At 65.8% G+C, this 12,199-nt stretch overlaps 2 protein-coding genes across 2 annotated transcripts; one reads left to right on the top strand and one right to left on the bottom strand.

Moving 5' to 3' along the window:
• The first annotated feature begins 540 nt into the window (after nt 1-540).
• On the top strand, nt 541-8,253 carry EXTL1 (exostosin like glycosyltransferase 1). The gene is made up of 11 exons (XM_075721952.1): nt 541-1,475; nt 4,884-4,977; nt 5,061-5,168; nt 5,600-5,719; nt 5,797-5,929; nt 6,009-6,127; nt 7,064-7,159; nt 7,260-7,346; nt 7,573-7,733; nt 7,809-7,980; nt 8,068-8,253. The coding sequence occupies exons 1-11, from the start codon at nt 541-543 to the stop codon at nt 8,251-8,253; spliced, it is 2,211 nt and encodes a 736-aa protein (XP_075578067.1).
• Nucleotides 8,254-8,985: 732 nt separating this feature from the next.
• Nucleotides 8,986-11,291, bottom strand: SLC30A2 (solute carrier family 30 member 2). Its single transcript, XM_075721990.1, has 8 exons — nt 11,242-11,291; nt 10,855-11,054; nt 10,454-10,600; nt 9,981-10,134; nt 9,736-9,892; nt 9,449-9,554; nt 9,223-9,357; nt 8,986-9,131 (listed from the first exon to the last, which is right to left on the bottom strand). The coding sequence occupies exons 1-8, from the start codon at nt 11,289-11,291 to the stop codon at nt 8,986-8,988; spliced, it is 1,095 nt and encodes a 364-aa protein (XP_075578105.1).
• Nucleotides 11,292-12,199: the final 908 nt, after the last annotated feature.

Here is a 12,199-nt window from a genome sequence, read left to right as displayed (position 1 = left end):
CGGGGGACCAGGGCTCGGCGGCGGGGAAGGAGCAGGTTGGAGAGAGATGGGGGCTCCGGTGGGAGCGGGAGGTTTTATTCCCAGAAAGGGAATCAATTTAATTTTAATTCCCAGAAGGGAGGGGGGTCCCGCCGCGGGGATGTGGGGAGCCGCTTGCGGTGATACGGTTGGCGGCGGCAGGACGGCGACGGCGCGACCTCTCCCCTTCTCCAGGGATTTGAAGCTGGGCCAAGCGGCGATGGAAATGTCATTGTCGCGGCACTGGGGCCCGGCGAAGTAAACGCGTTGCCGGAGCGAAGGGAGCGGGACGCTGCTGCACCCAGCTCTGCTCCGCAGCCGGAGGAAGGGACTCCTGGTTGGAGTGGGCAGCAAGAGGACCGTGGGGTTTATCCACGCTCCCACGGGCTGCAAGGGCCACGGGAAAATACCTGGGGGCCGGGAGCTGTCCCACTGCCCACCTGGGGCTCAGGACATCGGTCTTTGGACCGGACTCCGGCACCCATCCGAGCCTGATGAGGAGCCGGGGCCGTGCGTGAACCTATGCAGACCAGGAAGAAATACATTTTCCTGACTTTCCTTGCCTCTTGGCTCCTGCTTTTCTTCTTTGGAGGAGACCAGCTGCGCCGTTTCGCTTTCTTTTCCGGGAGGAAAGCTGAAGCCCGGAGGAACTGGCCCCGCTGGACGGATCGGTCCCTTCTCAAAAGCTTTGCAGACCCCGAGGAACTCCAGAGCGATGGGGACCCCTCACTGCCATCGCCCCGGGCACAGCGGGCGACACGGCTGAGCGTCTACAAGAACAGCAGATGCCGGATGGAAACCTGCTTCGACTTCTCCAGGTGCGAGAAGCACGGCTTCAAAGTCTTCACCTACCCCCGGGAGAGGGACCAGCCCCTCTCGGAGAGTTATGGCAAAATCCTCGCCTCCATCGAGCGCTCTCGCTACTACACCCCGAACCCCGAGGAAGCCTGCCTCTTCATCCTCAGCATCGACACGCTGGACCGCGACCATCTCTCGGGTCAATACGTCCATAACGTCGATGAGAAAATCCGCAGCTTCCCGCTCTGGAATGGCGGCCGTAACCACCTCATCTTCAACCTCTACTCGGGCACCTGGCCCAATTACACCGAGGACCTGGGCTTCGACATCGGCCAGGCCATCCTGGCCAAAGCCAGCTTCTACACCGAGAGCTTCAGGCCCGGCTTCGACATCTCCATCCCTCTTTTCCCCAAGGACCACCCGCAGCGCGGCGGGGAGAGGGGCTGGTTGTATCAGGACTCGATCCACATGAAAAAGAAATACTTGTTGGTGTTCAAGGGGAAGCGATACCTGACTGGCATCGGCTCCGGCACCAGGAACGCGCTGCACCACATCCACAACGGGAAGGACATCGTCTCGCTCACCACCTGCAAGCACGGCAAGGACTGGCAGAAGCACAAGGACACGCGCTGCGACAAGGATAACGTCGACTACGAAAAGTGAGTCGGAGACGGGGTGGGAAAGGGGGTCTGGTGAGGGGAACACCCCACAAATGTTCCTGCCCCTCTGCGGGGTGCAGCCGTGCCCGTCTGCGGTGGCTGGACCTCCAGATGTGGGGAGAGAGGAAAGTTTTGGGCTCTGCCGAAATAGATGAGAGTTTCATTTCCATAGTGGGGAGCGAGGCGCTGGTTGTTCAGGGCTTTCCTGTTCTGTATTAAAGTCCGAGTAATCTGGCGAGAGCGGCTCTTATCTGCAATCACCACGACTGCCTCTAATACGATTTTCCTTTTTCCTAACGCTGATGAATGATGCTTTTCTTCTCCCGCCTTCTGCCCTCCCCTAACATAAACATTTATCTTGGAGATGAGCCTGAAACATCCCCCCCCATCACTAGCTCCGCTAAAAATCTTGCAAAATCGGTGGGTTCTTGGGCATCCCGGTGTGGGCGGCCCTGAGCTCACCTGGATGTGGTGGGGTGGGGGGTCCCCCTCTGTCCCCCCTCACAAACGGGGATGGCGGCAGCAGTGTGTGATGGACCTTGGTGAAAAAATTGAGGAGACAAATTTCTGTGAGTCTGGGGAGCTCCGCGCTGTGGGGACGCACACCGGCTCCTCGCCTCCCCATCCTCCTGCTTGGGACCCGTCACCAGCTGCCTGCTCCAGGGCTGGTAAGCACAGACCCCATCCCGCTGGCGATGGACAGGTCCCCGTCCCGCTGCCTGGGGACATCCCGCAGCCACCCCTCCGGAGAGCAGATGGGGAGAGGCCACGGTGGGCATCATCCTCAAAGCATCTTAGGAGGTGCTGGGAGGTAAAAGTGGAGCTGGGGTGCTGCGGGCACTGGGATTAGCCGGGGCTTCGGGGCGGCTCGGGCACCGTGTGGCCCCGTCCGGCGGGTGCCACCAGCCCGGCAGGGTCAGCCCCTGCAGCGGAGCCTTTTTGGGGACGGGGAATCGCAGGATGGCGGGAGACGCCATGGGCTGGCGGGACAGGGGGCCCAAGGTCAGCCCTGCGCCGTGCCGAGGGGCAGTGGGATGGGAAATCCCCCTCCCACCCGGCCCAGGTAATCCCCTAATGCTGTTTGCAAGTACAGGGAGATTTACACCTCGCCCGGGACAGCTTTAGGCAGCAGATGATGGGGAACACATGGTGCAGGGCAGCGTGCTCGTGCATGACCCCAAGCCTCCGCCATTCTGCTTGTCCCCGTGGGACACCCAGGCAAAAAGCCATCGGCACATCCACTGTGCCGGGCCAGCTCTGCCCGACCTCGCACGGGGAATTGATGCCCTCCTGCCCCCGGAGAAGATGTCCCCAGACCTGGCGCTGGGACAGTGGCAGAGTGACAATGGGGACAGGCCAGCGGGGAAGGGGACACACCACAAAAGTTGGCAAAGTGAGACTCCAGCTGCACCGTTCACCCAGTGCATTGGGGATGTCCCCGTTCACCCGGTGCAATGGGGATGTCCCCATTCGCCCGGTGCATTGGGGATGTCTCCGTTTGCCCGGTGCATTGGGGATGTCCCCGTTTGCTCAGCGCATTGGGGTGTCTCCGTTTGCCCGGTGCCTTGGGGATGTCCCCGTTTGCTTGGTGCACTGGGGATGTCCCCGTTCGCCCAGTGCACTGGGGATGTCCCCGTTTGCTCGGTGCCTTGGGGATGTCCCCGTTCACCCGGTGCCTTGGGGATGTCCCCGTTTGCTCAGTGCCTTGGGGATGTCTCTGTTCGCCCACTGCATTGGGGATGTCCCCCTTTGCTCGGTGCCGGCGTGGCAGAGGGCGGCACGGGGAGCAGAGGAAGGCCTCGCTGGGGGCTCCATCCTCCTCCTCGCGCCTGGGGGGCTGCGTGAAACAAACCGGTTCTGTGCCCGGATAAAGGGCGGCTTGTAGCAGCGCCGTGGTCCTGCCCCGCTGCAGGCTGCCCCAGGTTTAAAGCAATCAAAGCGGGTTGGGAAAGGCTCTCTGGAGCCAACAGGTCCCCCAGCGGCACCGTGCCCGGCCGGAGCCATGGAGGGGCTGGGCGGAGGGAGCACGGCGGGCGGCCGTCCCGGCTCCTAACAAAACAAGGAAGCCCTGACGGCGTGATTACCCGGAAACCGCAGCGCGTCAGGAGCAAAGTATTTCCATCGGGAGGTTTTGGCCCCGCAGCCCGGCCGGCGCCAGCCTCCCCACGACGGCTGCCTGCGAGGGGAAGCTGCCCGCGGCCGCTCTGTCCCTCGGGACGCATCCTGCTGCCCACCCAGCCTGGCGGTGGCAATGGCCGCGCAGGGGTGCTGGTGGTCACGGCTGGGCTGGGGTCCCCGAGGAGCGGGTGGCAGCGGGGCTGTCCCAGGGGCGAGCGCCGGCAGTGTCTGTCCCTGGGGATGTGGCCGTCGCTGCTGCCATTTCATGGGGGGGTCTGAGCTGCCCTCACCCCTCCGGCGGGTCGCTCGGCCAGGAGCTGGGGTGTTAACGGGGCTCATGGGGTTTTCGGCATCTGTTGAAGACGTTGGGGTGGTTCATCTGGAGGTGGGTTTTGATCGTAAAACTTTGCACCTTGGGGCCGATTTCCCACATCCCGAGGTGCCGGGATGCTCCGGGGTGCTCCCACACCCATGGAGGGGACAAGTCCTCAACCCCCAGGTTGGCAGCAGCCCCACATCCCCACCGTGGGGAGACCCTTCCCCCCGGGACCAGCACGTTTCCCGCAGCCCTTTGGCCTCACGGCCCCCCCGGCTGAACCATGCGCGTGTCCCCCAGCCCATCCGGGACCCGGCTGCCCCATCCCTCCCTCCCTGCGGGCAGGAACAGACGGGGTCTGTCCCGACCTAATGTCAATATTGGATTTTCCGGCGCGGTTGCAGGGACCCGGCAGCGGACGCGCCTCTCCCCACCGGCTGCACAGAAGGGGCTTTCATAGCCCCGTGGCGTGAACCTGGCCCTGGGGGGGGGACGCTGCCTGCACCCCTGCGGTGCTGCCAGCGCAGGCAGGGCCGGTCCTGCCCAGCAAGTCTGGGCACGGCAGAGGAGTCCCCGCAGTTTCGGGCTCCGGGGATTCGGGCGCTGGCTTCGCGCGGGGTTTCATTACAGGTGGGTGGAGGGAGCTGGGTAACACCATGGAAAGCCAAGCACTGCCTGGGCACCGGGTCCTATCCTGCCCCCCCCTCTTTGAGCTGAATTTGGTTCCTGGCTCCACCACAGGTTCCCTTTCTATCATCCCTCCATCACCCAGGGCATCCCTGCTCCGCCAGCCCCATGGAGCTGGGGCTGTGCAGAGCCAAAATCAGCCCCGATCAATCCTAACGCTTCCCTGGGCTGGCCCTGTGCCCCCCCGGGAGGGATGCTCAGCCTTGCTGCGTGTCAGCGAGACCCCCGGGGATGATCATGGGGTTGGGGGTGGCCGTGCCTGACCCCCACCTCATCTCCCATCCCAGGTTCGACTACCAGGAGCTGCTGCACAACTCCACCTTCTGCATCGTGCCCCGGGGCAGGCGCTTGGGCTCCTTCCGCTTTCTGGAGGCACTGCAGGTACGGGGTGGGCGGAGGGGATGGGGGACCCCCGCTCCGGGGTCTGGGGGCTCTGTCCCAGCCTGTGTGGGGTCCCGCTGCAGGCTGCCTGCATCCCCGTGCTGCTGAGCGACGGCTGGGAGCTGCCCTTTGCCGAGGCCATCGACTGGGGCAAAGCCGCTGTCGTGGGCAATGAGAGGCTGCTGCTGCAGGTACCACGGCCGGATCCTGCCCCACGCCGGACACAAGGGACCCCCCGTAATGACGTCAGTGGTGGTGGACCCCCCAGTCAAGCTTGGGGGTGAAACCTCCACAGCCGAGCCCGGCAGCCCTTCCGCGGGCAGATGCAGGGGGTTCTCATCCAGCCCGGGGTTGGGGTCTCCCATCCCAGCCGCAGCCCTGGGGCATCGTTCATCTCGGGGGGGTGCTGAGCATCTCCACAAACCCAAAGCCCTTGCGGGGTGTCCTGGGCCAGATCCTGCTCCAGGGAGAGGAGGTGGCAGAGCCACAGCGGGGTGGTGGCACAGCATCCTTGGCCACGGGGTGTCCCTGGGGATGGCACGGAGGGCATGGAGGCAAGGCAACCCTGCCGGGGGGCTGGCGGGGGCCAAGGTGAGACACCAGCTCCCCCCCACCGCCATAGATCCCCTCCGCCGTCCGCTGCATCGACCCGGAGCATGTGCTGGCTTTCCAGCAGCAGACCCAGTTCCTGTGGGACGCGTACTTCTCCTCCGTCGACAAGATCGTGCACACCACGCTGGAGGTGAGCCCCCCCGAACCCCTCCCCAGCCCCCGGGGTCACAACCAGGGTGCTGAGAGCATCCCTCCGGCCTCTGGCAGATCATCAAGGACCGGCTGCTCCCACACCGCTCCCGCTCCCGCTTCCTCTGGAACGCGCTGCCCGGGGGGCTCCTGGCCCTGCCCGACTTCTCCACCCACCTCGGGGATTTTCCCTTCTACTACCTGCAGCACGGTAGGACCCCGCCTGCCCCGGCTGAGCACGGCAAACTCAGTGCATGCCACAACACCTATCCTCTCCCCGGCTTTTTCAGGCTCCAGCCCTTCTGAGAAGTTCACGGCTTTCATCCGGGCCGTCTCGCCGTCCGGCTCCCTCTCCCAGCCCATCCTCAGGCTCATCCAGGCCGTCTCCGGATCCCAGTACTGCGCCCAGGTGGGGGAGCTGAGCCCTGTGCCGCTCGGTGCAGCTCCCCGGGATGCAGCGGGAGGGATGGGGCAGGGTCCCGTGGGCTGGGAAGGGCGAGGGTGGGGTGGGGGGTGGCAGGGGGTGGCTGATGGCGTCACGCTTGGGTGGGCAGAGCTGTCTCCCCAGCCCGCGGGGGCGGAGGTGGGACCACCCATGGGTTTATTGTGGTCCAAACCACCGTGAGATGGTGTCGTGGTGTAACCCCAGCCAGCAGCTCAGCACCACGCAGCCACTTGCTCGCTGCCCCTGCCCCGGTGGGATGGGGGAGAGAATCGGAGGAGTAAGAGTGAGAAACGCTCCTGGGGTGAGATAAGAACAGTTTAATAATTTAAATAAAGTGAAATAGTAATAGTAGTAATAATAATAACAATATAATAATAATAATAATAATATACAAAGCAAGTGATGCACAATGCAATTGCTCACCACCCGCCGACCGATGCCCAGCCAGTCCCCAAGCAGCGATCGCTGCTCCCCAGCCAACCCCCCCAGTTTCCATACTGCCCATGACGCCGTAGGGTATGGAATGGCCCTTGGGCCAGTTTGGATCAACTGTTCTGGCTGTGCCCCCTCCCAGCTCCTTGTGCCCCTGGCAGAGCATGGGCAGCTGAAAAGCCCTTGCCTGGTGTCAGCACTGCTCAGCAACAACTACACCATCAGCGTGTGATCAGCGTTATTCTCATCCTAAATCCGAAACACAGCACTATGCCTGCTACTAGGAAGAAAATTAATTCTATCCCAGCCAAAACCAGGACAGGTGGTTTTGGGGTGAGCTGGGTTGGAGCAGGTCCCGCTGTGGTGCTGGGGGGGGGCTCAGCCCTGGTTGCCCTGCAAACACCGATGCACCCTGACGGGTCAGCCCGGCCAAACACCCCGGGACACGCCGGTCCTCCCCCCCTGCAGATCCTGGTGCTGTGGAGCTGCGAGAAGCCACCGCCACCGAGTGGGCAATGGCCCCAGACCACCGTGCCTCTGACCATCATCCAGGGCAGGAGGAAGGTGAGAGGAGCCGGGATGCAGGCAGGGAGCTGGGACACGGGCAGGGAGCCGGGGCACCCACCCCATGGCACATCCCAACCTGTCTGTCCCCTCTCTGTAGCTCAGCGACCGCTTCTTCCCCTACGCGGCCATCCAGACGGACGCCGTGCTGAGCCTGGACGAGCACACCAGCCTCTCGACCAGCGAGGTGAGGCGGTGGGTGCCGCGGTCCCCGGCCCCGTGGAGCTGGGGCAAGCCCCGTGCCGAGCCAGGAAGGATGCTCAGTGGTCTCTGCGGGGCTGGCAGGGAGCGATGCCCGCTGTCCCCATGTCCCCACGCCCTGGGCACACCTTCGGGGGGAAGGCAGGGGTGGTGGCGAGCCCCGTCCCGCAGGCTCCCACAGCCCGCTGGCACTCTCCCCCATTCCGTGCCAGGTGGACTTTGCCTTCGTGGTGTGGCGCAGCTTCCCCGAGCGCATCGTGGGCTTCCCCACGCAGAGCCACTTTTGGGACGCCGAGCAGAGGCGCTGGGGCTGCACCTCGAAGTGGACCAACGAGCTTTCCATCGTCCTCACCGCCGCCGCCTTCTACCACAGGTGCCCAGCCGGGGAGGGGCCGGTGGGGCGGGGGGCTCGGCCGCATCCTGACCCCGAACCTCGCTCCCTCCGCAGGTATTATCACAGCCTCTTCACGGAGTACCTGCCGGCGGGGCTGCGGGAGCTGGTGGACGGCCTGGCCGCCTGCGAGGACATCCTGATGAACGTCCTCGTGGCCACCGTCACCAAGCTGCCGCCCATCAAGGTCACCCAGCGGAAGCAGCACAAGGAGGCCATGCCCCAGCAGGTAGGGTGCAAGGATGGGGATGCGGGGACCCCCCCAGCCCCGGCCGGGGAGCAGAGCCCCTCACCCCCACGCTCCCCTCCTGTCAAGGTGAAGGGCACGGCGGGGGCGGCCGGCGGCCGGCATTTCTCCCAGCAGCAGGACTGCCTCAACCAGTTGGTGGACTGGTTCGGCTACATGCCCCTCGTGTCCTCCCAGCTGCGCCTCGACCCCGTCCTCTTCAAGGACCAGGTGTCCGTCCTGCGCAAGAAATATCCGCGCTTGGAGAAACCCTGAGGGTTGCCAGGGATTGGGGCCGGGGCCGGCCCCGGGTGCCCCGTTCCTGGTGCACGGAGCCCTCCCGGCGCAGGCGGTCGCTGCTGACGGGGTTTTACTCGTTATTGGGTTTTACCAGTACAATAAAGGTGGGTGGAGAGGCAGAGTCCGGCCGGTGGCTGTAGGATGCGGGGGAGCGTGCTGTGCCTGGCGGGGAGCACCGGCATTTGGGTGCACCGGTGCTTCTGCCATCGGTGGCTGCCCGGGCACCCTGGGAATCACCCATGCGGCCCCCGGCCCCGTGGGGAGGGCGAGTCCTTTGGCTTCCCAAGGGCAAACAGAGGAGCGATAAGAGGCAAGAGCAGGGTGAGCATGTGTCCTCCCTCCCCCCAGCTGGGATGGGTCCCCCCCGGAGCCGCCGGCCACCCCAGCACCGCATTGCCTCGCAGCGCTCCCCGAAGAAGGGAAAAGGGTCATTTCAGCTTCTTTTCCCCGCAGCTGAATAGGGACTATTAGGGCTGCTGGCTTCCAGCAGCTACTCTCCTCCAGCCGCTGCAGCCATGGGTCCGTCCTTGCCATCTCTGCTCCTAGCAGACAGCCGAGATAACGCCCCAGTGCTGCCAGACCCAACATCCCGCCCTGCACCCACGAGCCCTTTTCTCCGGTTTATTTTCCACACATGAAAAGTCCCCTGCCGGGACATGAGGGGGCTTGCCGGGACATGAGGGGGCTGCTGGGGGGGGGGGGGGGGTCTCAGTCGCGGGGGGGCTGGCACTCCCGGCAGTCCCGCATCTCCTCGGAGTAGCTCTCCACCTGGATGGTGGTGGTGTGGAAGCGGAAGGTGCCCTGCAGCCGGGAGCTGGCCTCCTCCAGCACCTCCTGCGCGCTGGCACTCGCATCTGCAAAGAGCAAGGGAGGGGATTTTGGGGTGGGGGTGAATCCCAAATCCCTCCCGCCCTCTCCATCGCTTCCCCGGGGAGCGGCACTCACTGATGGCGATGTGCACCGAGAGCAGCGGCTGCGCCGCCGTCAGCGCCCAGATGTGGAGGCTGTGCACGGCCTCCACCCCCTGCACTGCCAGCAGCGTCTCCCGCACGGCGTTGAAGTCCATTCCTTTGGGGGTGCCTGGGTAGGGAGAGCCGCAGGCGCTGGAGGGACGGGGGCAGCTGCACCCATGGGTGGCCCCGCGGCCCAGACCCCCCCAGTGGGTCCCTACCCTCCATGAGGACAAGGAGGACGTCGCGGAGGATGGTCAGCGTCGTCCCCAGCACCAGCGCGGAGAAGAGGAAGGTGCAGATGGGATCCACGTACTTGTACTCAGGCTGGAGGGGATGGGAGAGCATGATGCCACTCTGGGGCCATCACCCCACCCCAAATCCCCGTCAGCGCCAACAGGGAAGGGACACAGTCCCCTCTGTCCCGTCCCTGTGCAAGGCCAGGGCTGGCTGAAGCCGCTGTCCCCATGTCCCCAGCATCCCCTTTGCCCCCAGTAACCTCCCAGACCTTAAAGAAGATGATGTAGGACGCAATGAGGACGCCGAGGCTCTGCAGCAGGTCCCCCACGACATGGACGAAGGCAGCGCGGACGCTGGCGTTGGGCTGCTCGCCGGCTGCCCCATGGCTGTGCCCGTGCCCTGTCTGGTGCAGGGCCACCCCCATCCTGCGGGCAGGGCAGCGGTGATGTCCCTGGGGCCACCGGGCACGGGAGGGGGGGACACCCGGGGCGGGTGAGAGCTGGCCATACGTACACGACATTGACGGCCACGGCGCAGGCGGAGGTGATGAGCATGACGCCGCCCTCGATGTCGTAGTTGGCCGAGAGCAGGCGCTGGGCCGCCAAGTAGACCAGGACACCCGTCACCACCCAGATAGAGAGCACGGAGAGCAGGGCCCCCAGGATCTCTGTGGGGAGGACCTGCCCGTCCTGCATGGCCGCTTCACCGCCGCGCCAAGCCCGAGCACCCTCCCAGCCCCTCTGGCAGCAGCGGGGCTCAGGGTGGGCACCCAGCACCCATCCCCGGGATTGCTCCCTGCACGGGGACGGCGGTGCCTCTGCCGTGCCCATGCACGTGGTGCCGGGGCTTTGCCAGGGCTCCCCATGCCCCCCCGGGCTCCCTGAGGCACCCGGTCCCCATGGGGAGGTCACCGGGGGGTGCTCCGAGTGCTCCCTGGGGTCCCCGGGAGCCAGACGGCAGCGCCGGGGGTGGTGCCGCCCCATTACCTGCCCGGTGCCAGCCGAAGTTCATGGTTTTGGTTGGGGGGCGTGAGGACACCCAGAGCGCAAAGAGGCTGATCATGATGCTGGCAAAGTCCGTCAGGAGGTGGGCTGCGTCCGTCAGGATGGCCAGGCTGCGCGCCAGGTACCCGCCTGCAGAGAGCGGGCAGCGGGGACATCGGGGGGCATTGGGATGGTGTCCCACCCTGAGACGGGCACGGACCAGGTCCCCCCATGCCGCAGTGGGGGCCCCACTGGGCGCTTCAAGCCGCCAAAAAGCAACGGGGAGCCCTGCCCGCACCCTGCCTGCACCCGCGGCGGGGAATCCAGACAAGAGGGGCTGCGGGCAGACACTCGGGGTGCCCCCATGGGGACCACCCCGGCCGGACCCTGCACCCACCACTCACCCACGGCTTCCCCCACCATGAAGACGAGGCAGATGCTGGCGGCCAGGTAGAGCTTCCTGCGTGCCCGCTGCTGCTGGCCGGGGCGGCCGGCGGCCCCCCGCGCGTGGCAGTGCCGGCTGCGCCGCGCCCCCAGCTCCAGGGCGGGCGCCTGTCCCTGCGCCGAGTTGTGCCCGTTCTTTTGCGCGGCCCCCAGGTAGGACCTGCCGGGGAGAGGGGTGGCCAGGGGTTGGAGCGAGGGGCTTGGGGGAATTTTAGGAAGTGGGTTGGACCCTGAATGCTCCCCCCCCAGCCCCTTCCCTGGCCAGATGCCTCCAGGGGACCCCAGCTGGGAGCCCCACGGGTAAGAGGGGACACCACGTCCCCTACCCCCCCCGGGCACCCGCCTACCCGCCTGCGCCCTCGCTCAGCAGGTGCCGTTTCTCCTCGCCGGCTGCCATCCTCCTCCGTGGCGGGGGCCAGGGCGGGTGACCCCGGTGCGTGGCCGGTGCTGGTGGCAGCCGGTGGCCTCGGCCCGTGTGAAACGCAGGGGACTCGTGTGCAAAGCCCGGCCGGGGGAGGGAGGGCCAGGCCGGCTGCAAAGCGCCCGTGGCCACCTGCCCCGGGGTGGGCCTGCTCACCCGGCACCCGGGGGGCTGCTGATGGAGGGGGGGGGGATTGCGCTGGGACCCCCCATGCGTACCCCCCAGGAACCGCGCACCAGGGCGTGGACGCAGCCCCCGAGGCACGGGGAGGATGAAGCACGCCCCTGGCCCCCCTAAAGGCACCCGGTGACCCCCCTCCCCGCTCTGGGGAGCCCTCAGGCCCCCCCAGTTTAGAGCCAGCCGCGGGGCAGCCATGTGACGGATTAGCCTGGGACCAGAGCCCCCCTCCCCCAGCAATGACTCCTGCCCACCGCCCCGGGGGAGCAGGGCTAATTGCCCTGGGGCTAATTGCAATTGTGGCACGGCCCAGAGCACCCCTGCGGGCGCTGCCTCAGTTTCCCCTTGGCCAGGCGCTGAGCCAGGCTTATATTTTTGCAGGAGAAAAGCGTTTGTGGTATATTTTTGCATCATGGTATATTTTTGCAGTTTTGTGAGCTCAGCCGGCAGCAAACCGGGAGCCCCATGCCAAGGCCGTCCCCATTTCGGGGACTGGCACGGGCTGGACCATCCTCACCCCCCCGCCGCATCCCCAAGCCCGGGCAAGCACTGGCCCCGGGCACCCCATCACCAGGAGATAAATCCTGCCGGGTGCCAACCTGTTACATCCCCAGGCGGGCGGCCAGGCGCGGGGTGCCAGTGCTGCCAGAGGTGCTAATGAGGCTGAAAATTAAGTGTTGGACTGGGAGGCTTCCCTCTGTCGCGCT

This window comes from Pelecanus crispus, chromosome 16 (genome assembly GCF_030463565.1).
Source record: "Pelecanus crispus isolate bPelCri1 chromosome 16, bPelCri1.pri, whole genome shotgun sequence".
In the NCBI taxonomy this organism is placed as follows: domain Eukaryota; kingdom Metazoa; phylum Chordata; class Aves; order Pelecaniformes; family Pelecanidae; genus Pelecanus; species Pelecanus crispus.
Note: the sequence above shows the minus strand (reverse complement) of the source record. Positions and strands in the feature narration are given on the sequence as shown.